This window comes from Nomascus leucogenys, chromosome 11, assembly GCF_006542625.1.
Source record: "Nomascus leucogenys isolate Asia chromosome 11, Asia_NLE_v1, whole genome shotgun sequence".
Classification (NCBI taxonomy): Eukaryota; Metazoa; Chordata; class Mammalia; order Primates; family Hylobatidae; genus Nomascus; species Nomascus leucogenys.
The window spans coordinates 32,913,209-32,938,735 of NC_044391.1; the positions used below are offsets into that span (position 1 = coordinate 32,913,209).

Below are 25,527 nucleotides of genomic sequence, written 5' to 3' on the forward strand. Positions count from 1 at the left end.
ACAAATTCAAACGTCCAATTACTCTATAATTTAGAAGCTAACCTAACATTTGGTTAAGCAGTCAGAGAAAGCCTCTTGTAATTCCTTACTTACAGTAGAAATCTTATAGGAGTGTTTCTAATAATCACAGTAGCCATTAAATTGGTTATTTTTTAAATAGCACATAACCCCGAGTGATTTTTGTGGCACAGAAAACTGGACACATATGCACACTTAGCACTTACCAGTTTTAATTATATGTATTCAGGGTTTCAATTCACGTCACATGTAGGGTATATTTTAGAAATAAATTTGTAAGAATGTAAGACAAATCATACATGGGTTCTGATAATAGCTTAAGTTGAGCATAGGGTGTTTGGAGAGGGACTGGAAGATACTAGGTATGTCTAATATTGTTTTATATCATTGGACACCCTAGAATTCCTATATAGAAGTGTTTTAGTGGCAGAAAGCTGGTTGGTACGTTGGAGTCTGGGGTCAGGAAGGTGTGCTTATGGAACTTATCTTGAAACTGCATTGGCATGGGAAGTATGTTCATTGTACTACATTTCAAGTTTATTAGGAAGGGTTGGAATCATTAATGGATAGGCAATGTCAAAGTCCTCCATCTCCTCTTTCTACAAGTTCTTCACATGCACAAACATCAATCTTGCACTTAAAAATGTTCAATAATCTTCATTTATTATGTTAAAATTTGTAGTTCTAAAATTACATATAAATTTAAAAAATCAAAGTTTAAATTCATAGAAATTATTTCTCCTATGATATTGTTCTACTGACTTAAAATAAGAAATAATATTTTTACCTATTGAACATATATATACGATTGCTTTATGGTAACAAGTCTTAAAGAAAAAGAGCAAGTATGTTTAAAGTCTACTTTCTCGCTATGCCATTTCCTTTCCATTGGTTTTAAAAACAACTCATTTATTAATTGAGGAAGCAGATGAAACATTCAAACCTTGGTCATAAAGTTGTCTTCATTGAATTATCTTAAATGGCCTCATTCAGATTGATTTACATGGCTTTTTCAGGTTTATGGTCTAGGCTGAAACTGCTGCTGATCTCCGCCCTGTTCAGGATTCCATCACCATGAAATTAAGGTGAAGGAGCCTGACATTTTTGACCTTAAATTACAGTGAGGGCATAGAGGGCCTCAGGTTAGACAACACCGTCTGGATCTATGTACTAAAACCTATTGCCTAGGAGTGCAGCGCTTTGTAATAGAGTGTGTAAATGGACATAACTAGCAATTTTAGCAAGGCAAGATTTTCTCTGTGTAGTTGAACACAACTTAATGCAACTGCTTCAGGCCTAACATAAAAGGCCCTTCTAAATTGTTCAATTGTGGATGCACTTCCCTATTTCTTAGTTTTAGATGTGCTTTTCATTTAGTACACATGACTTGACTTTGGAAGGGCCAGTTTGTAAGAAAAGAACAGGGGCCCCTAAATTTTTAAAAATTTGAAAATCCTGGTAGGGTGAACAGTGTTGGCCTTGATGAAGGTTAGATGACAGAAAAAAATAAAAAACATTAAGTGTCTCAAAGAGAATCTACCCTCTTGGGGGAGGACACATCTGGTACTCTGTGTTTATCATAGCAGTCTAAGACGGTGGGTCTCATGTCTGGCTGCAGATTATAATCCCCTGGACAACCTTTGGAAAATACCTATGCCCTTACCAAACTCTAATACTCTGATTTCCCTGGTTGAGGTTGGGGTCCTGGGAATTAGGATACTTTTTAAGCTTTCTGATGATTTAATTATCCAAGCTATATGAGAACTACTGCTCTAGCAGGTAATGTATTTTCACCTGCATCAGAAACACCTAGAATGCTATTAAACGTGAAGATCCCCGGAGCCAAAAAGAGTTCCATAATCTGGACCAATCCAGATAATGAGATATCTGTTATGGGGTCAAGAATATGCAGTTTTTTCAAGATCCTCAGGTGATCCTTATGCAGATTCAAGTTTGAGACCCACTAGCTTAAGTATTCAAGGTACAGGAAGGGTTCTGGAGAGATAGAAAATCCTTTGGTACCTAATCACCCTGGTACCATGCCAAGCTTTGGGAAACAATGGCTGAACACTGTATGAACTAAAAGAGCTCTAAACTTGGAGTTCAAAGGAAGGGCATGATAGAAATTTGTACAGGGAATAGATAAAAAAGAACATCCATATAGTTTAGAAGAACATCATCTGTAACACAGTGTAGGAGAAATCCTCAAGATGCAGGATACAAATGAGCTGCTATGATTTTGAAGTTCTTTCTACACCTGCCATTTGGAAGCAGGATTGACCCTTTTAGATACTCTAAACTTAGTAAGTGCCGATGGTTCATGGACAAAGTTGCCCCAAGGATGCCAAAAAAAATTGATAAAGATATTAAACTTTTTACTAATCAGGACATGCAAGAGCCTCAAGAATGATATATTTGGAAAATAAGACATCTGATCATACGAGAATCGCAAGCTGTGAAGAGGGTTTCACCGTTTGTAACTAAAAGAAAATTAAAAATTACCAAACTAAATTTGGGTTATTTGAAATGAGACTACTTTTACCTACTCATTCCATTTAGCTCTTTGAAACAGACTTCAATATAAATCTTTTGAGAAATTAGATGAAACTGACTTAGGTTCTCCCTTAAGGGTCTTTCTTACAAATTTTGTTTCAGAATTGCTCCTGTTACATGACACCAAAAAGAAAAACAAAAGAAAATAACACTACTACCAATACAATTCCATAAACAATTTATTTTGTGCAGATCTATACTATTCACATAAACTGGAATCCCTTTTCCCCATATACCTGCACTACATAAAATCTTAAGTACTCTAGCTAGTTGAAAAGAAAAAAATTGTGTAAAATTCCCATAGCTATTCTCACTCTGAGCTTTACACCCCTTATCTGAGATTTTAGACAGCGTACTTTTGGAATAAATTACTCATACAGTGTTATCCAAAACAAGTAGCAACAGCATAATCTGTACAATATATTGAAAATTTATCCTACATCTCAACTTGTTTGTATTCTGACTTAGAGGAAACACAATTCAAACACAGAAATGCAATCTGAAATGATACTAGGGTGAGGAAAATATAAATGTTTGGAAAGGAAACCATCTGGTCTCTCAACTTTACAGATCTTAAAAATCATTTCTAAAACACTGAAAACAGGGTGATTTGAACAGTAGAAAAGATGGATCATACTAAGGACACAGTTTCTTGGCACACCAGAAAACTATATATACCCAGACAATTTGTATCTGTATTTATAGGCGAAGCAAGTATATGTCATATTTAATGATTACAAAAGTTCTCCTTTGAGCTGAAGCCTTGTTAGCAAGATGGGAAAAAGTCATGTTACCCTACAGATAATTCACCGTGAAAGCTTCTCAGTGAGATCAGCAAAAATCAAAATGATTATTTTAAAGTAAAATTCCATATTTAACTCTGTTGATTATATCCATTTACTTCATTTATTTATTGTATTTATATAAAGCACAGCAATTTTTATTTAAGTGATATAGGACAGGCTGCTCCTGGCAGACTGAAAGCATGGGAAGAATCAATATGACTGATTTGTGGGTTACATATGAATCAAGTTAAGCAAGCTTAGCCCATCGATATTGGGAAAATGCTGTAAAGATAAATAAGGGAAGTTTCTTCAACAAATAAATGCTATGAAAAAGGGAGCTAGAACTGTTGTTAGATTAAAAGTGACCTAATGCAATGTGGAGACCTTTTGGAACCTAAGTTTGAACAAAGTATGCATAAACATTTTTGAGACAATGGAGAAAAATTATTAGATAAAAATATTAGTCGGAAAGAATTGCTAATTTTGTTTTATGTAATAATGCTGTTGTTATGTTAAAAACGCTCAAGTACTTATGGATGATATATATCTTACTTGGAAGTTGCTTTAAAATACTCCAGCAAAATTCTTTTTAAGTGTGTGGACAGACAACCAAGAATAGCAACATGTTAAAAACTGCTGAAGCTGAGTAAATGATGACTACATTGCTAGTACTCATTATATTAGTCCCTCTACTTTTGTGTATCTTTGAAACTTCCTATAAGTTTAAATTAAAAAGATTAGTAAGTTGAATAAGTAAAGTTAATTCTAGAATGTTTTCATGTAAATTGAGTTTCAAGCTATGTTTTACAGAGAAAAATAATAAAGGTTCATGGGCTGAAAGGGAATAGATAACACTGGCTGAGCTAAGAGGACATGGATATCTGTGTTATGCATACATGAATGCGTAAATGGAAGGCTACTGATGCAGCTCTGAAGCAGATCAAATGGAATTCTGGGTATAATTTCTCATCTTCATTTTTGAAGAGGAATGAAATTTCCTTATTATTCAGATTTCACAAGAAGAAGGTGTTCTATTGCTCAGTGAATTACCCTTCAGCGTGTAAGGCCATGCACTCATTTTGTTTGAATAATCAGAGTGAAAGAAATTGCCTGATCCAAAAGGGGCACATAGAAGTTCATTACAGGAAACAGAATAGGATCGATGCCTTAGTGCAGTGAAAGCTGTTGGATTATATGTAGAAAATGGTTCAAAGAGCTCTGTGACCTTATTTATTAAACTGAACAATATTAACATGGTTTATACCACTACGCTAGTGTCTGGGTAGCATTAGAGACCAAACATGATCAGCTCATTGAGTAATTAGATGAGTGACTTTTTCCTATGGTTTTATGAAAAAAAATGGCAATAACGAGAATGAATCATGTAGAAATGAGGAAGAAAAAGCTTAATGTGAGTGTGAGCTAGTTACCAAGAGACCTAATTGTGCTTAGAAATAAGATCAAAACTATAAATAATGCAAGAGGGCTCCAGTTGTTTACTAAGTAGATATAATGATCCTGGTCTTTCTCTGTGTAAGAGATTTTCACTGACAAGTTTGCCAAATTATAGTTCCTGATTACAATTTGTGAGTGTAGCCCTGGCGCAATGGAAAGAAATGTACCTTCATTTTTTATTGATCCTAAATAGTTAACAATGATCCCCAGTCTCACTGATGCTTATAATGTATGTGAGATACCAGGATGAGAACTTACTAGGAAATAATAATCAGTTCCCAATGGAGTAGCTGAGACGGAGGTTGGTTAAGATCCCCAGTTGGGATCTGGGAAGGGTTAACTGCATCTCAACACATGGAGCATCCAAGAACAATCACAGACCCAGCACGGTGCCAAGCTTATTTTATGAGCTACTATTTAAAAAATGGCAAATGTTAATAAGCATTTTATGACAGATCTCTGAGATATAAAACGAAACCCAAAACCCCAAATTAATGAGGATGCTAATATTCATAGGAAGTTAAACATTTTAAAATATAAATAATTCTAGAAGTTTTAAATAATGGTATATATAACTGAAGAGTATAAAACCTGGGTAATAACTAATAAATATATTGGCCAAAAAAGAGATTAAAAATTATGTCTGTATAAAATTTCCTTAAAGCAAGCTCCTTCTCTTTTTCCTACCTAGTTCTTTTTCCACTTCTTTTTCTTTCTATTGCAGAACTCTCTTTTGACAATTAACAGATAAATGTGCCCTGCCAGGATAAATTGGCCCAGATATTATGAGTCTAACCTCAATAATGCCTCTAAAATGTAACCTTTAAAAAAAGAACAAAGTGGGTCAAAGTTTTCAGCAAAGGGTGATGCAAAGCCATCAACATAGATTAAACCATGTAACTTAAGCATATTTGTTCACAAAAAATAAGAGCATAAAATATAGTTAAATTATTATTATTATATTGCACATTCCACATTTAGATTTAATAGGGGAGAATTAGAACTTTCTTTTTCTTTTACCTTTTCTTTTTTTTAAGGACTATCCTTTTGTAATCTTTTTTAACCAATAAGTGACACAGGGTGAGGACTCCTAGGGCCAGGAGGACCTCTCCTATGCAAGGCATATTATTGAAGTATTTTTCTTTTTTGTGGTCTAGATTCGAGAATGCATCCAAATTATGTTGGCTTCCATCTAAAGAGACTGATGTCAGATTTTAGTGACCAGTGACATTACAAGAGATGTTCCTTGGCAGGCAAGAAAACAGAGGGGCTGTTAGATTAGGCTAGACAGGGTAGACTCTAGAAAATATTAACTCTAGTTCCATCTAATCTAGAGCAAGTACACTTGGCATGATTATCAACATGGAGATTGAGCAAGAGCAAATTTGCCATCATTTATGTGATATGTCTACCTTGAATCTTTGCAACTTTTAAAAATTCTACTCTTGGTGGAAACATGTCACAAAGTAATAAACACTGGAATGATATACATTTAAGAAGCAGTTATTGACATTGCTTCTTAGGGCAGTTGTAAAGAAAAGAATAAGCAAAGCATCCATTATGGTCACATATTTCTAATGCAAATTTAATGGCAACTCTATCCATAGTTATTATGGCTAGGTTTCAATTATATAGCCACTGACCAATAATTTAGCCTTCTAAATACCATCTGAACTGTATAAATATGAACAGAGAGAAAAGACAGTGGAGATTATGGTTCTATTCAAAGTTTATACACTAGTGACTTGAATAGTATGAAGAAAATATAAGCTGTCTATTCACTTAAAAGTTAAAATGAAATATGGCCATGTTTCATGTTATTTGCCTTTCCCTTTTATTGACAATTTTATAGGGAAGATGCCTATTTCAAATATCCTCTAAAATTTCCATATGAGATTTAAGAATGATTCAGGTTTTAAAGTTGCCAAATCGTGTCAATGTCTTCTTTAAAAATTTCTTTTTCCTCTCTCTTTTTAGTTCTTATGCCATTATACAAAATTTCCTGGAATATAACATTCTCAATACCCAAAGCCTTGTAAAAATCCTTCACTACTTCTCATTTTTTAATGAGAAAAAAAAAAACAAAACTCTCCTTGCCCCTTGTCTCTAACTCACAGGAACCCTAGGCAAACTGGTCAATGAGCTGTTGCTAAACATAAAGATTTTACTTCTTGCTTTTTGCTTGAGTCATCCTATATTTAAATGCTGTTTCTCTTTCACTATGCCCTATCAATGGTTATCTCTTTTTTTTCAATTCTTCAGTGATTATTGTGTATATACACTACTAATGTATTGTTATGACTGTAACCCAAGTCATGTATACCTACAGTATATTTTCTACCATACTAAGTTAACTGAATCTATTTGTTATACATTTTTAATATCTCAAGAGGCTGGGCCTAGTACCATGAAGGCAATGTGAAATATGTAGCATGCATTCAATAAATATTTATGAGAGAACGTGTTATATTGAATTATATTCAGAAAGTTTGGATTGGTTTTTAGAAATTTGAGTTACCTGTTTTCACAGCTTTCTGAAAGAGCATAATATTAACAAACATACAGCTCTGTACACTAAGATGATAGAAATTTTATTTAAAAGTACGGATCCTGCACTATTGCTATATACTGAGTTGTGTCTCCCTCAAATCCACATGTTGAAGTCACCAGTGTGATAGTGGTATTTGAAGATGAGGTCATGAGTGTGAGATTCCTATGACGGGATTAATGCCCTTCTCAGATGAGACCTGAGTGCACTTTCTCTCTCTCTCTCTCTCTCTCACTCCCCTTGCTTTCTCTCTCTGCCTTGTTTCTTCTCTGCCATGTAAAGGCACAGCGAGAAGATGGCTGTCTGCAAGTCAGGAAATAGGCCTTTGCCAAGAACCAAATTGGCTGGCACCTTCACCTTCACACGCACCAGAACTGTGAGAAATAAATTTTTGTTTAAGCTACTTGATCTATAGTGTTTTGTTATAGAAGCCCAAGAAGCCTGATAACATTATCAACACAACATTTTAAGCATTTGTTTTATAAAAGATTTCTAATGTTTCTACAGAAACACTTGATGAACTTAAAGAAAATACCCATTATGCAGCAGAGTAGCTAATCCAATTTAGAGAAGATTGGGCAAAAATTACTGGCGATTCTGGGGATAATTGATATAAAATTCTGCTTCAGCATTATGCCACTTTTCCTTTTAAATGTAAAGGAATTGAGTCATAAATGAAAAATTCCTATGTGCTTTTCAAACTTTCTGGAATATATAAATTTTCTTTTAAAGTACTTTGTGTTCTAATATAATAGATCAGAAAAACTTTTCATATAGTTTTGACATATATAAAATATAGATTTTATCAAGACTGCATTTACTTGATTAGAAGAGACTCTACCTATATTCTTATTCCTGTGTTGCTTTAACTCATTTCTGAATAAGGATGATTCTCACAAATTTGCTTTAGAGTGAATGTCAGTGCTGAGATTATAAGTAGTTAACAGTTTACAATTTTTAAAGAGACTCTGGGAACATAATTGCTTCCCAAATCTTCTGAAACATGTCATCACAGATAGTTCCTCCAATTGGAAAAAGTATGCTATTAATAGTATTAATAGTGAAAATGAAAGTATGTCTATAAAGGCCACTTTATTTTATTGTTAACAGGTGGTTAAAAGTAGGTGCAGGCCTAGGAGTCATGGCTAGTAATATGATAAGAACAAATTTGTGTTATATTTTTCTATCAATATGGGAGGTTCCAGACATTGGAGAAGAACTGAATCATAATAGGTGACCTTTTAAGTGTTGTGCTGAATGGCACAACTTATATGAGACACACACATTTTCTCTTTTCTATGTGTACTTAGTAAGTTAACTCTGAGTGTCCAGCTTTTGGGTATAATTTATCATGTTCTAGACAAGGGAATTTTGAGGCCTGGAATATTTTTCTCTCTTGGCTTCCACAGCCCACGTATTTTCTGGTTTCACTTTTAGCCCCTTTTAAATTTTTACTACTAAAGTTCTTAGAGTCAACATTTTATTCCTAACCTCCCCCAAAAAGAATGCTGAAATTTCATCCTTAAAGACAGATATTTTACTATTGTCCCAGTCTTTAAAATCTACTACTTTCATAACTATAAAATAGTTCTTTTATTGCTGAATTGAATTTGTATACATCTTCCCAAGTGACAAGATAAATTCCAGGGATTTTCTGATTCTATTGGGTAATGACTATTCAGTATTATTAGAAGTTGTGACTACGTCATTGGTTCCATGGCTTTTGGGTTTAGATGAAGGGTCAGCAGTTTTTTTCTGTAAAAGACTACATGGTAAATATTTTTGGCTTTGTAGGCCATATGGTCTGTCACAACTACTCAACTGTGCCTTGTATCATGAAAGCAGCCATAGGCAATAGGTAAAAAAATGGCTGTGGCTGTATTCTGATAAAACTAATTACAAAAAACAGGCTGCGGGCTGGATTTGGCTCACAGGCCGTATAGTCTACTGACTCCTGGTATGGACAAATAGATTGATAAAAGTCATGCAGTAAACATTTCTATTTCTAGAATCATACAATGGTAAAGTTAGCTATCTCATATCTTAGTTACATGATATTATTCAAGTGGGAGTACAAGGACACAATAATTTAAAGTTAATAACATTTAAGTTAAATTCTTGAAAAGAAATGCTTTAAGAATCTACAAATGCAAACTTTTTAGAGAAAAAAGAAATCTATTAATGATAAGGTATAATCGCTTTTATTCATATATATAATACAAGTTGCATTTTAGAAATCTTAGCTTTTCTATAACTTCAGCAATTCATTCTATGGAAATGTTACCCAAATTTCCATCTGCCATCCTATGCTATCTCTACAGCTACATTTCTACATTTCAAGTGCATACCTGGATATTTCCACTTGGCTAACCCTGCCATGGCCTCAAATATAAAATGTATAAAATATACTTTCCAAAATTAGCTCTACCTTTAGACCTAGAATTTTCACCAATATAACTATTCTTAAACTAAAAATGTTGGAGTTAAAGAATCATATGATCAACTTTGACTCTTTTATTTTTATCTCTCTTCTATTGTCTGCTACTAAGTCCCAAAAATATTTCCCTCTATCATATGTCCGCAATTTATTTATTTTTGCCTATTTCATATTACTGTTGTTTGTACAACTTCAACCTTGCATTGCTACAGCAGCATACTAGCTGGCATTCAGGCCCATGTGTCTTATCTTTCTAATTTATTCTGTACACGCTGACAGATAAAACACTGCTTTCATCAGGTCTTTGCTCATACTACTTATCGAACAAGGTCTAAAATACTGATCTTGACATTTATAGCCTTCCACTAAATCACCCCAGGCTCCAGATCACATCTTCAGAGCTCAATCCACCCACTTTTCTGTGAACACATTCAATGTTTTTGTTTTTCTTACCTCAAACACACAGCTTATAGAATTGATCTTATCTTGTATTCTTTTATCCTCTCTACTTCTTCTAATATTATGGTACAAGTCAAATCCCAACCCATACTTTAAGTCTTTCCTCAGCTCTTCAGCTTCAAATGATTGGCTTTGCAATTGATAAGTTTCAGTCTTTAATTCTGGTTAGGTGACATTAACAGTGATCTAATTTCCCTAAAAAATATAAGCTCTCTGGTTTAAAGATCTTCATTCTTTCCTAACATTTACAGCTTTTTCTACAGTCTTCTGAACGCAAAAACAGTGGAATGAGTAATTGAAATGAGAAATTCTGATGTGCTGGGGGGACAGAGAGCAGCTTCTTGATAGTCTTTGTTGATTGATTTAATGTTTACTATATAATTATTTTTGTCATAAAAATAGCACAAGTTCATTTTTTTTATTTAAGTCTCTGACCACATAAGTAAGGACAAAGATGAAAATAGCAAGAACTTGGCGGGTTAATAATGTGGAGTTCTGAAAACAGCCACGACCATCAAAGGAAGAAAATTTTGGCTTCTTGCAATTAGTAAAAGATACTTCTACATTCTTAACATTCTCCATTTCATGTTTCTATAGAAATATAAGCTGTGTGAAAAATCAGTCTTTCATCTACTCAGGAAACAAAGAAAAAGGCTGTCTTCATATGGAAGTTAAAGGGATTGTTCTAAATATATTTATGAATATATCACTTGTTATAATGCAACTTTCACTTCCCAGATATCCTGAAAATGGGTAAGATTGCTGAGGTACAGCAAGTTGTTTGACAAATACGCCAAGATTAGGAAGCACTATGTGAGTACAGGCAGAGAAAGAGACACCAGTAACAGGAAATCAAAAATGGAACAATCAGAAAGATAGGAGAAAGTCACACACTGAAGACTCTGAAGACCCTTTTATCACAGAGGGAGTGAGTAACAAGTATTCAATACTACAAGGTGGCCACCCAGGATGAAGAATGAACAGTTTTCCGATTTGGAAATGCAAAGGTTGCTGGTAATCACAGAAAGAATAGTTTTTGTACAGATTGTGTATCAAAACCCAAAAGGCCCATATGCATACATTCACTTGGGTTATGAACAAACAGGAAGAGGGAAGAAATTAACATTTAATGAAGACAACATGTGCCAACTGCTCTAAGGCTTTTGTGTTCTTAGCCTTAAAGGGAGGAAATGAATCATCCAAGGTTGTGCGGCTTATACGTCATCGTTTGGAACTGAGGCTGTTTTCACACTTGTGCTGCTTCTACTGATCTCGTATTTCCTCCAGTGGTGTTTTATAAAGATATGGCTTTCATCTGCTTTACCTAATTTTGTTTCACATTTTGATCTCTGGGTATTGTTTGTGCATCTATTATGAAAATTTGAATAATCCTAAAGTATCATTTGGTCCAAACCCCTCTTTTTTTTTTAATCTAAATAAACTGAGGTCCAGAAGGTGAAGGGATGAGTAAGACACACTGTATTAGTAAAAGAACGGAGACTAAAACTTGTGCTTCCTGATTCCCAAACTCATGCTCATTTTCATTATAACCTCTATATAGAACCCAAAATATATGCAAATCAATGCCTGATTCAAGAAGGAGTTAGCAGGGCATGACAAGAAGTTCTCGTATCACTCAATTTCTTAAAGAATGATTTGAAATGGAGGAGAACGACTTTCAGTTCTATATACCTAAGTCTCTATAATTGTAAAGGGAGTCACAGTTATGTTTTACCCAAAGTTGATGGTGGGAGATACATAATGAGAATTATGCAAATAAAATAAAATCCTAAAAACTACTGCAACTAGGAATTTAAGATTATTTGGAAACTAAGTTTTATGTTCCAGATGAAGACTTCTAAAAGGAAGATTATAAAAATAGAGGATTTTTTTTTTTTTTTTTTTTTTTTTACAAAACAGAAGCATTTTTTTCTTAAAAAGGCAGTTTCTTTCACTGTACAGAAAATGAAGTCCCAGATCAAATCAGCAAAAACTGGAATTCTGCCCTATATGTTCAAATTTTTGTATCATCATGAAATACGTAACTACACATGGGAGAGCAAAATATGTTTTTTATAAATTAAAGTTGCTTGCAAATTCAATTACGTATTATGCTACATTTTAAATACACAGCAGGAGCTGTATGCTATAAGTCAATATGAGTAAAAATAATCACGTGCTCTTTAAAGACTGAATTTGCTATGTCTGGAAGAAACAACATATTCCAAATCTTGATTTCTATATTCCCTATAATATCTAGTAAATAATTATGGCAAGCTTGAACATTCTCATTACCCATTTCTGCAAGAGTCCATGTTATTTAGTGGTGCAGACTGCAATTAAATAAATCTGCCATTTAAAAATCAGTACTAAATATGAACAGAATTGTGGATAGCCATGAAAATGAAAGAGATGTCATTCTGAGAACTTCTGAAAAAGTTAACTAATTCTATTACATTGTATGTATGCACATATATAATGCATATAGGCAAGGAGGTAAGAATCTTATTGCTTATTAAGGTGGCAAGCAAAATGCTATGGAATACCTTAATCTAAAAACAAACAAACAAACAAACAAGCAAGCAAAAAAGCTTCAGTGTACCATTTATGTCATAACTGAAAGCTTGGCCTGACTTTCTTTCAGACATAAATGAGAGAAAAATTCAAGGGTTATGAGCTAATGCCAAAGAACAATGGGAACAATTTAAAAAGACAAGTTTCTATGTCCTGATGTTTTGTGGAATGGCTCATAGCAGATTTATATCTGCTTTGCTCTGTTTGCTAAGCATGGTGTCCAAGTGACAAATGCATCAAAACAGTAGTTAAACTAGCGATGCTGGAAAAATGAACTGTGGAATGGGCCTCCCACCTCTTGCCTGTCGCCCAGGCCCACAGCCTTCCTGTGCTCCAGGGCTGTCTTGTTGCACGCTCCAAGGGACTAATTGGCATCTGCGCCATTTGTGAGTCTTCCACCTACAAGACAAGAACAGAAGCCCAGTGGAGAAGAAGCAAAAATGCCAGGCAAATCACAGAGACACAGCAGCATGGAAACATGACTTTGACCACTGCAAACACATTTATTTAGCAATGCTCAGTTCTATCTAAATTTAATTTAGATCTCCATCTAGGCTTTGGAAGAAGTAACATTAAATATAAAAGTACTTTCTCTGGCAGTGAAGACAAGAGTACATCATTGTCGAGTTCTATAGGACTCTACAGAGAACAGTTAGACTTTTTAATGATTAGGACTGCCAACAAATGCACCAGATGGCCCCAGAAGTGATGCATGCCATTTAAATAATGTATATTTATTTTATTCAAGTTATGAAACTGTATTCAAGTCATGTGTCTTTTGTATAGTGCTCTTTTGGTTAGCATTGTAGGAGTATCTCAGCAACTGTAATTATAATATGCTTTACAAAAACAAATTCCAAAAATAAGTTTAAACCAGTAGTTGTCAATGTTCATGGTGTAAGTATACAATTATAGTATTTGTCATCTCAGAATTAAAGACTGATATATTAAGATGGCAAATTTGACAATATCATCTTAAATATTTATTTTGTGATTACACTTTTCATTAATTGATGCCATAATACTTCATTTGCTGTCAGGACTGCAAATGTATACGTCAGATTTCTATTAGATAATTTCTGTCTTAATCATGAGGAGGTAAAATTTCTCTAATAAATTATCAAGATGATATATAGCTTCGATAAATATAATTTCATTTGAGGTGATCACAAATGAACAGAACAGCCATCTTACTAGCATCATTGAGATACAGATGTCATTTCCTGAGCCAGAATGCGAGCATTTATGATTACAAACAGGTGCTCTTTGGAGCAGGGGAGTAATGCTTAGGCTAGTTTTCTAAGTGAAAAAGAATTGCTTCCTAAAGTATACATGTTTCATAATTATTAATCACTTCTCAGCATTTCTTATACGTTATATCAACATACGACATTTCCCCAAACTACTGGAGCTAACACCACACCTTGGAAATTTATACAAGAATTTGCCTCCTTGTACATCATTTCAGTAGCACAGCAGCTCTGCTGAAGAGACAAGAATGGCAGCTACAGCCATAAACATCCCAACTCCATTGAGCCTGTGGAAGGAACAGTGTTGACTTCCTTTCCTTATCCTAGGAAAGGATGTGGAGTTGACGTATTTGTTCAGCTCCTCCCTCACGACGCATTTCTCTAACCCTACCTGTAGCTTTGGCATGCTTGAGGTGCCTCGCAGGCCTTCTCTTCATAGAGGGGATCTGTGCAGTCTCGGCCCCCGTTGGCTGGCAGCTGAATGATGACCCGATGCCTAGACTGCTTCCTGATACTGGAGTCCCCTGCAATGAAGCAGTTTTTTAACCTCTGTACTTTACACTGATAAGATAATCTCTAAATACCAGTCTGTGTGAAGAAATTACATTGCCTACAGCTACATGTGCTTTGACATCCCTGAGAGGTTTCACCTGGTCTAAACATTCACTAAATTCTCCCAAAGACCATTTATATCAAAAACCCCATCAACTCGTATTTAAAAATAGAGAAAATGTGAAGAATGGAGAAAACAGTTCTGCAGTCAATTAGCCTTCCTAAGGTGCAGTTACAAAGTAATTGCTCTTTTGTATAATTCTTTCCCTTGAGGAATATGACAGATCTAATTAATTTATTTTCCTCTACCTTAAATTTATTGTCATGCTATTTTGCCTAGCCCTGTTTATCACATGGGACTCATACACATGTAATGAATCTTCTTTAGGAGAATATATTCAGTGCTATAATGTGAAATTTTATTTCTTTGTTATTCATTTAATTTGAAATGCATAACTTGTAAATTATTCCAGTCATTTATTATTCATGTTAGACAGTCTAAGATCTTCAATTCAGGTCGCATTCTAAACATTAGGGATCTAAGTAGTAAAATGAAAGTGGTTTCTTAGAGGCAGACACAGACTTTTTAGAGAAGCCGTCAAAATAGCAATAATTACTATAAATAAGTAACTCTAAAGTATGTTGAAAATGGAAAAAATTAAGATATACTTTCAATAAAGACATCAACTTGACAGTATGACTGATGTAAGGATTCAAAAATCTTTTAGTATACAGATCATATAGCGTATAAAACTTGCCAACTTTAATAAAATATATTTCAACTAACATTACATACACTTTAAGGATGAATAGCTGCATGGCACAGGGTTTTACTTACAAAATAATTCTCCAAAGAATTATGTTAATAGAATCTTCCTGATGCATTTTCATTATTTTGCAAGATCTTCAAATATTTGATACATAGGAACAGAAATATTTCAAAGGATTAGCAGCTCCTAACAATTAATGTTTAATCAGAAATCAAATGAAACCTTTTTAAAAGATACTGTGGTGGTGGAGAAAGTATGATTTGATGATTAGAACATTCCCATAATGGAATATCCTTTCTCATTAAGTCAAAGATATTCTTCAACATGGTCTGGGCAACTGACTCACTGCCATGTTTAGAGAGGATTTCTGTATTGGATGGGAGAATGGATCAGTAAATCGCTGACTTCATAGGAGAATCTCTTTAACAACAACAACAACAAATTTCTGGGCCTATACCCAGAACTACTAAATCAGAATCTGGAAGCTGGGTTTGGGAATATGATATTTAAAAATCTTGCCAGGTATTTGGGATGAAGGGCCAGGTTTGAAATCTATTGTAATACATGACCTTGTACGACCTATCCCAATTTAAGATTCTGGGCTTACATGTAACTTTTTAGAATTATTATTCCCATTGTGGGGTGTAATCTGTACTATTAATGATGGCAAAACTATTTTAATGAATAAGCTGGATACCACAAGTAATGGAGTAGGGAATTGGGGGCTAGAAGTATTGGGCAGCAGAGAATTAAAGAATTTGAAAATATTGTCATAGACTTTTAATTGTAACAGTAGTTTGAATGCCAGCTGCAACTTTTACACATTAAATATAATTTATCTAGGGAAGATCTAAGAAATGTCAACAGGACTTTTAATAAATTGCTAATGCAGTCTCCATCTATTATATTGTCCAAATGACCCGTATTTTAAGGCCCAGGTGATAAATTCCTTTAATAATTCAGAGCTAGGGAAAATTTTGTTTCCCTTGGCAATCTGTTAAGAATCCACTGTACTTCTATTTTTTGCTTTGGTCACCAGACTCTCAGAGCTAATTTTCTTCTCAATTGCAGGAGCTTGCCCCAGCTTTGATTTTCTAGCATAATTTTTCTGTCTCTCTTCCTTTTACCCCCTCCCTATTAACTACCTGGCTTCGCCCTTCTTTTACAATTTCTATTTTTTTCTTTTATGTTTATGATCTGTCCATAATCTTTTTTTTTTAAAAGTATACAAACTAATCAGACTCATCATTTGTTTAACATTGGGGAAAGCAGGCAGGTTTCTGTTTGTTTGTTTTTTAACGGGGAGGTAAGACGTAAAGGGCTCAAATGGGTTTTTGTTTCCCAGTTGGTCAAAATTCTTAGAGGCAATTACTCTCCAATCTGCAGATAGAGGACAGACACAGGATTAAGACCAAGGGATTTGGGGACTGGTGGAGACAATGACTTCAGCATTAGTGGAACCTCATAGACTAAAGCTCCTAGTTATTAACTACCTAGATGGAACCTGGTACATAGCCAGGGCTGTTCTACTTGAGGAAGCAGCTACCAAACATTAATGTTTCAATTCTACTTTGTTTGTTGATTTGAAAGAAAAAATGTCACTTAGAATACATTTCTGAAACATTCTCCTAATGCCTTCTCATCATGAACTCCACAAATTAGTACTAGATATATAAGACTATGATGACTCTTATCACGTCCTTAATGGATTCCAGAGTGGCAATCCATTTATTCTTATAAAAAGTTCAAATTCCTTAACCTGGTACAGCCTACAGGATAGAGATTGTAACCTGATTAAAGTGGAACTCTTCAAAGCTATGACACCCAGAGAAGAAGTTTAATGGGGTTACACAGGAAGTGTCATGACATCCATGTTTTTACCCATTGGGAGTTCTGTTTCTTCTCATATTGCAGTTAAGAAATTGCTTGTGCACTCAAAGTTACAGCGCTGCAGAGACTTGCCAGGTTATAGAGTCCTCAGATCAGAGAGCAGAAAAAAAGGAAGCTTTACAGCACACATTAAAAACAAAAAATGAAAGTTTCCTCATTAATAACTTGAGCTGGCAAACTTGGAATTTTATACCTCCCATCGTCCCCTGCTTGTATTTATGCTCGTTTTATTATATGTGGTTGATATATTTGTAGTGTTTCTATTCATCTGTGTGTTTTACACATAATACAAGAGTCACATGTAGTAAGTGCTTAATAAATATTTGCTGAATGCACAAACACATTTATTTCACATCTTCTCAACTGGATTATTAGTTAGCACCTTCTATTTCTTTCCACTTATTCCTTTATAGTGGTAAGCGCATGGGTATCAATGCTTTGCATTGAGGATTAATAAAAATAAGCTATCACTTTGTTTTCATTGGAAATAATAAGTACGGGAAAAATAAGGGCACCTGCCTGTGATGTTTGTGCTTAAAAATGCCTATCCAGGATAGGAATGGAAAAAACAGATTGTGCATCTAGAAAATAATTATGTGATGATGGGGTACACAGATTCAGAAGGTATGTAATCTCTCACACAGTTATAGCATTTTTCAGATATCTTAAGACATTCAAAATAAATTTCACCAGAGAAATTACTTGATGAAAAGGATTTAAAAGGCAGGCAAAACTGATTCATTAAACTGGATATGGGATGGATTGCAAGTTGAAGCAGCACAGTAATAGGAAATTGAAAGGGAAATGTTTCATGCAAGAAGCAAAATGTAAAAGTAGTATTCTGATCTTTGGTGGTAATTCTAGTGTTCTAGTGATTCAGGACATGAGGAAGAAGCCTCTGCAATATTCCTTCTATCTCTCAACACAATAAATGCAGCGAGAAAAAAAGGGAGCAAACAGAATTTGAGCAACCAAATATATTATTTGATCAAAAGTCTTGATTTTTTAAAATTAGAGGTACAAATAATTTATGTGCATAAATTATTTCTATTTTTTAAAATGCCCTTTGTCAAAATTTACAAAAATTTGAAAAACACGTTAGCAAGTGCAATGGTCTGAGGATTAAACTACATTCCACTTAATACTGATCTTTATCAGCATTGATTTTTCAAGGGATATTTTAGAAGAAGGCTGAATAACATTTCAAACAACTCTTTTAGTTCTTCCTGGAATCCTACTATTCCGTTTTATTTTGTGCAATAGTATTGTGTATTTTACTTCTTTAAAGTGATTTTAAAAAGAAGGGTAGTCCCGCACTTTAATAAGCCCAACATCCTTTTACGATTTAGACTTTTCTCCCAGAATTAAGTAAAAAGAACCACCCCATCTTTGAATTAATTTTCTGTTGCTATTACCTCTCTTTGAACATTCAACTTTGTTTAGCATTTTAAAATAGTGCGTGTAAATTGATGTAATTTCAAAATGATACTTGGATTATTTCCATTTCTTATGAAATAATGAAAAAAACTAACCTCATGCCATTGCTTTATTTTCTTCACAACAAAAGGCTAGCTTTCTATAATACCATTGTCTCTTTATTCTCAGTTACAGCAGTCTACAGGCAAAACAGAAAAAACTCCTTCTAGAGCACAAAGCATCCTGGCACTGTTATCCAACAATGACCCTTCTATCACTCCCCAGTCTTTAAAAAATTTTTATTTCCTCAAATACAAAACTGAGGTGATTTTTTAAAAATCGGAGTGCCTAGGTTTAGGGTTTCTGAAAACCTTTTGCTCTAGGACAAACAACATGAGCTGCCAAATAAAACAGTCAGCACTCATTCCTTGCTCTGGATGACATGACCTGTGTTCAGGGAAACACTGCTCTGCCTCTTAGAGAGCCTCTTGCTTCCAAGAGAGCCGATTCCCGAGTTGGCATTTTTGCACTCCTTTGCCACCACCATCCCAGGAACACCAGGAGAGAACAGTATCCTAGTGGTACCATGCATTTTTACTTACAGAGGTTTCCTACCTTCCCCCAAGAGACCAACCCAACTAAACCCATTATGCCTCACATACCTGTCACTCACCACAAGAAATGAGCCCTCCCCACCTCCAGGTCATTCATCATCACCCGGACCCACAGCACTACCTACACGCATAACACGATTCAGTTTCTCATTCCTTTAAATCCTCTAGCCCGTCTACCACTGCGCCCACTGAACACATGGTCTCTCATCTTCAGTCTCTTCTGGGAAAGTTTCCTTCACATCTTGGGCTCCAGTGGGTTGGGAGTTCCAAAATCACATCTTTCTCACAGTCATTTAAGGCTTTCCTGATGTCTCTAATCCTCACTTGGAATTCTTTCATGTGGTCCATCTTTCAAGAAGATCTCTTGTACCTCCTTTTCAATATGATTTTCCTTAATATATTTGCTCTGACATGATTATTCCATTCCCTTCCTTACAGCTCTTTCTGTTTTACCATTAAATTTTGTTATTGAACCATGTGAGTCTTACATTATCTGGGCTGTGCAGAAGAGTTCTATATGTTAAATGCAATTAAAATCTTCCTTGATGTCTGGGACTGTGATTTCTCTATATGACCATTAGTGTGCTAGTTATATACAGAAATCAATAAATAAGTAATTAAATATTTATACATATATATACAAATAAGTACTGACTCAATTAAGACCTATGTAGCATTCACAATCTATTCATTCTCATCTATCTGCCAAGTTTTTTAAGTGCTTTATGTGAGTTATCATAGTGTTTTACATTTTTTATTTTATAAATGATCAAACAGCAAAGAGCAAATCATTTTCTTCATACTGTAAAATCACAAATTTAAAAATCATGTTATTTTCTTTTCAAATATGGTTTTTTACTCCTAAAAAACTTCTATTTTTTCTTCCCTTTCCAGATGTATATTATACATAACAAAATCACAAATGTGTTTTCAAGAACTTAAGAAAAAATTTATAGGCTATTAAAATGGGTCCTAATTCCTGGATACATTCCAATATCCAAAATTAGTTTCAAATAAGGATCTAAAGAAATGAGAAAAATTCTGATTCTTCACTTTTATTAGTGACTACCCTAGAATCAATTTAATAAAATATTTTCTGTTCTTTCTTAAACTTTACTTCCTTGAAATACTTTAGATCAAATCAACTTTTTTAAAAGAGTAATTTACACAACACAAGAAAATATCCAAAATAAGAGAAAGGCAAAGTCTTTCCACTTTCAAAATTTTCACTTAAAATTTGTTTTAGACTATTAACAATTTGGTTATAAATGTAACTGCACATGTTTTGGAATTATTAGTAAACGAACATATTCCATATAAACAGAAAATATCAGTATAAAGGCAACTAGAACAAAATTTGTAAGTGTATTAATTCTGTTTAATTAATGCTTTTTAATTGAATTAATAACCAACAATTACCACCTATAAGTGCCATCATAGGTAAAATATTAATCTATAAGAAAGTACAATTCTATTGCCAACTGTGACCAGTGTTATTCAGCTTAAAAAAAAAATAAAGGAATAAGAGAAGAAAATCTGGATTAAAATGTCAGGCAATGACATTGCATAGCAAGTTTATGCCATTAACATGTTTATAAAAGTTAATGCTTATAACTCCTTTTAATTTGCCAAAAGCTATTTAAATGTCTTAAAAGACTCCTAAATAAAAATATTTTGAGGTGGCTCGTGCCTGTAATCTCAGCACTTTGGGAGGCTGAGATGGGTGGATCACTTGAGGGCAGGAGTTCTAGACCAGCCTGGCCAAAACGGCAAAAACCCATCTCTACTAAAAATACAGAAATTAGCCAGGCGTGGTGGCATGTGCCTATGGTCTCAGTGACTTGGGAGGCTGAGGCACAAGAATGGCTTGAACCCAGGAGGCTGAGGTTGCAATGGGCCGAGATTGAGCCACTGTACTCCAGCCTGGATGACAGAGTGAGAGACTCTGTCTTAAAAATAAAATAAAATAAATTAAGAATAATAATAATTTTCTATCACTTCTCAGTTTGTGGTTTAATTTTATTTGATATTTCAAGGGTATTAAATAGAAAACCATCAAAAGGAAAATCATGTTTCAACTATATAAAAATATAATAACACAGTAAAAGTATCCATTATTAAATTTATAGTACCTAAAGGATTTGATTAAATTTTGACAACTTAAAATAGTTTGTTAAGCTAGAAGTTGACTCTTAATTGAATCTCTCTAGTAAGTGTTAAGAAACATGAAAAAAATAAAAGCATAAAGGAAATTTAGAAAAAATTATCTGTATTTGTTGAGTAAGATAAGAAATAGGAGACAGTGTCATTTGTAACACTGCAGGAAAATTTGCTCAGTTATTGCATAAGTCACCTGGAGGATGTTGACACCTTTCTCATCAGCAATGAGAAAAGACCCTGTCCTAGAGTGCAAATAAAGAATTATCAAAGTATTTGGCTTGATACTAATGAGTCTTTGTCTGTAAGTAATAAAAGCAAAAACTAAGCCAAACTGGGAATAAATATTCATAAATTCCTCATGACACATTACATGTTGGCGGAGAAACAATTTGGCCATTTTTCTCTTTCTTTTATTCCTATTCTTGGGGCTGCATAATTGAATCTGTAGCAAATCTGGTCCTATGTTATTTTTTGCCATTAAGTAGGTTGAAAGCCATGTGTACTGATAAAAGCACTGTATATCATTTTAAAATACATGAACCAGGATATATTCTTTCAGAACTAATGTGAAAGTAAACATTATTAATACAATAAGATTTAGAATCCTTCACTTTATATCATAAAATTTCAAGCGAGGTTTTGGCATAAACCTCACTTGTCTGGTATTCTAAATCTATGTTATTTCCTAGAGGGAAACTAACATTTTATGGCATGCATGTCAAATCAGGTTTACATAGCCCTGTGAAAAACTCACAAACATTGCTAGGCCAGAAGACCTCAGGAGTCTACCGAGGGGGTTTTCTAGGTGAACAGTCTTCCTAAGTCTGCAGACCATACCTTCTTTACATGAAGAGGGGCATGATGTCCAGTCACTATATGGGGTCACAATACAGTCCTTCTTACAAGGAAGCAGACAAGGCCTTACAGTTTCAGGTCGAAGGCTTTCAGGACATCTAGAAAGGCAAAGGGAAATTATTAGGCTTCAATAGTAAGGCAGAAAATCAGATAATTTAATTTCTCTAGAATTTTCACTGGTAAAATTGCAAAACAAGTCACTCACATCTGTGTTATTTAACTTCCAGGAGTCTTTCTTTCTGCTACAGGCAAGAACTATACAACTAAATTGATTGTTTCGAACTGGACCTCAATAAAGCTTCTCAAGGCAAGATGTGCAGATTTACTAATAGCAATGATGCTATTTAGAAACAAATATAACACTTATACCTTATCCTCTTATAACAATCTCTCCATTAATAAGTATTTATATTCTAATATGTTTTAAGAAAAATTTTGTGAAAATTTAAATCATGAATTTAAGGATCTAATTCTATGATACATATTTGTATAACTAAATAGGCCTTTTGCCTATTATAAGTTTCCAGGTTATTCTACACTTTATTTTTCCAAAATATGTATTGTGTAAAATACATTTATAATGGAGTATATTCTTTACACAGTACATACTCAAAACACAATACTTTATTAAGAACTATATATTTAATAATAAGATAACAAAACTGTATAAATCAATCTGATAAGCAGTTTTTGCTTTATTCCTACTTCTATTTAGTGTATCTATTTGTGTTTTCTTTTCCATTAGTCCTTAGTTTTAAATTATGGGATTTAATCTTTTTTATGTTTTTATAAACTGCAATATCTTTTTTGGAACAAAAACAGTGAATATAAATAAAGATAGTAAATCAGTAGTTTAAAGAAAAATAAAATACTGTATTTTTGACATAAATTATAGTAAAATTAACTATTATTTTCAAAATAACAGCAAAAATATATTATTTATTGGGAACACAAGAGAAAGATAAGGATGAAGAACACTGAAATGTCTAACTTCATATAAGCTTTCATTTCTTAAGAGATAATAGGAAGCTGATGTATAGGTTTTAAATATACTGTCTTATTAAAAATATACTTAGTATATAACCTTTTACACTTGAGCTTAGCCAAAAGGCTGAGAAGTAATAATTTTTAAATTTCCCAATTCTTCCCTGCATTTTCACGATCCGATGTTACTATTGCTAGAGGTCAAATGCTGATCATGAGCCTTAACACTAGAAAAAGAAATAGCTTAGAAAAGTAAAATATAATAACATCATTCATATAATCAAAAGTAACAAATAACTTATTCTGATTCCTAAGCAATTCTCTTTTGAAGTCATATAAATCCCTGCCATGTAAGCTAGCAGGCAATGAAAAAATAATCTAAACAACGAGTATAGTTCTTGCTAAAATAAATTGGCAAATCAGTGGGAAATAGGATTTTAAAATACTCTATATAAGAGAATTCAAATATTTTGTAGCTCAAGTTTGTCTTTTGTCAAGTAAGTTAATCAGGTTTTCAGAAGTGAACTATGAGTGAAAAAAGTCAACATCATTAATCTATTTCCCATAATTTCTTTATAGTATTTTGTTGATACTTCATTTTTTACATATCTTGTATTATAATTATGTAGGTAAATTTTCTTTCTCACACATAAATATTATGCTTTATTCAATTATATAGATCCATGCTCTCCTCTCTTACTTTAAAATCCCAGTGTTTATTTGGAAGTGAATTTCAAAATACATAGGAATCAACACTTCAGAGATAATCTTTTTGATTTATCTTGAGCTGGAATTTTCCTAATTTCTATGACTATTCAAAGTCATGGACAACAAATAAATTTAGATTTGAATCATAGAAGCAAATTTATTATTACAAGTTAGATCAGAAACCAGTAGAATTACAATTTAACCCGCATTCTTAACCAGGAAACACTATATGGCAAAAGTCCACACATAATTCAGTTAATTCTTTTGGAACTATGAAATTATTGGTCAGTAATTATTATTGTCAGCACTTTTGTTCAAATAAGGCAATTTTATAACTTTAACAATGAGAGAGCATTAGTCAGTTGCATGCTCCTCAGATATTAGCCCTGAATAAATCAATTAAATTTACAATGTTATCATTGACAACCTCCAAATATTCTGTTTTAGTTGAGAAACAGTCACAGCAAGATACTTGGCTAACTGTGGAGTACAAAATTACAAACAACAAAGTTGTTAAATGAACACACAAAGATAAATTATACAGCCTAAATTACATCCAATAAAATGAATTTGGACTTCCTTTGGCAAGGCAATTGGTTCAGTCAACATGCTTCTTTTATCCTTTGTACTGTTTGTATTTAGTGTTTGTGGTTTAAATCAAGAAATTGATTTCCCCCTAAATCTTATTCAAGGTCAAATTAAACAGATGTGATAGGAACTGAAGTTTGTTACTGAGAGGATAGATAAGATCAATAACATTGATTTTACCATTGCACAGTAATCTGTTTTATTAAGAGAAGTTTAAAACAAATTTTTAATTTGCATTTTTTGGTTCATATACCTAGTATTGGAAACAATTCACTGAATTTAACCTAGCATGTAGGGAGAAAGGCAATAATATTTTCTTTTGAATTCACAGCATTTGCTTGATTTCCTAGAATTTTAGAGGTAAAATACATCCATTTGATTTAACAAGTCTAAAGATGCATATGAGTCATTGACTGAAGGCTGCAAGGGTGAAGCAAATTTTTAATGAATTATTGTGGTAGTATGACATGGGGCTTCAGGATACCCTTCCTACTGATTTAATGCTGTTAATCCAGCAGCCTCTTTCACATATAGACTTGTACATATGTACATCTATTACTCAGGAAAAATGTTTTGTAGCTTATATAAGTGAGGAAAATGTCAACAGCAACATTTGAAAGGTGATTAACCATGGGACGGGAACAGAATGAGCTCACTGGTAGAAGCTCAGCACAATAACCCCCATCCTGCGCCACAACAGGTTGGTCCTGTGCCTGTGCAGTGGATATTTCTACCTTTGTTCTTGATCCAGCAAGAGTCAGAATCCTCTAGGACTTGGGACATCTGCTCTTGCTGTTACCACTTTTGAATTTTAATACGCTGCACATTAATTTCCTGAGTTAGATTCATCACAGCTTTAGCATAATTTCTATTAAAATATTGGTTTGAGGCTACCTATTAAACATGTGAAA

The 25,527-nt window shown here is 33.7% G+C and overlaps 1 protein-coding gene across 1 annotated transcript in view; it reads right to left on the minus strand.

Annotated features, from left to right (window-relative positions):
• Window positions 1-25,527, minus strand: part of THSD7A (thrombospondin type 1 domain containing 7A) — a 465,539-nt gene that overhangs the window by 75,385 nt on the left and 364,627 nt on the right. The window contains exons 9-11 of the mRNA XM_003252566.3: window positions 22,319-22,434; window positions 14,471-14,603; window positions 13,125-13,228 (exon numbers count right to left, since the gene is read on the minus strand). Coding sequence (XP_003252614.2) covers window positions 13,125-13,228; window positions 14,471-14,603; window positions 22,319-22,434 — 353 coding nt within the window. The remainder of the gene's footprint in view (window positions 1-13,124; window positions 13,229-14,470; window positions 14,604-22,318; window positions 22,435-25,527) is intronic.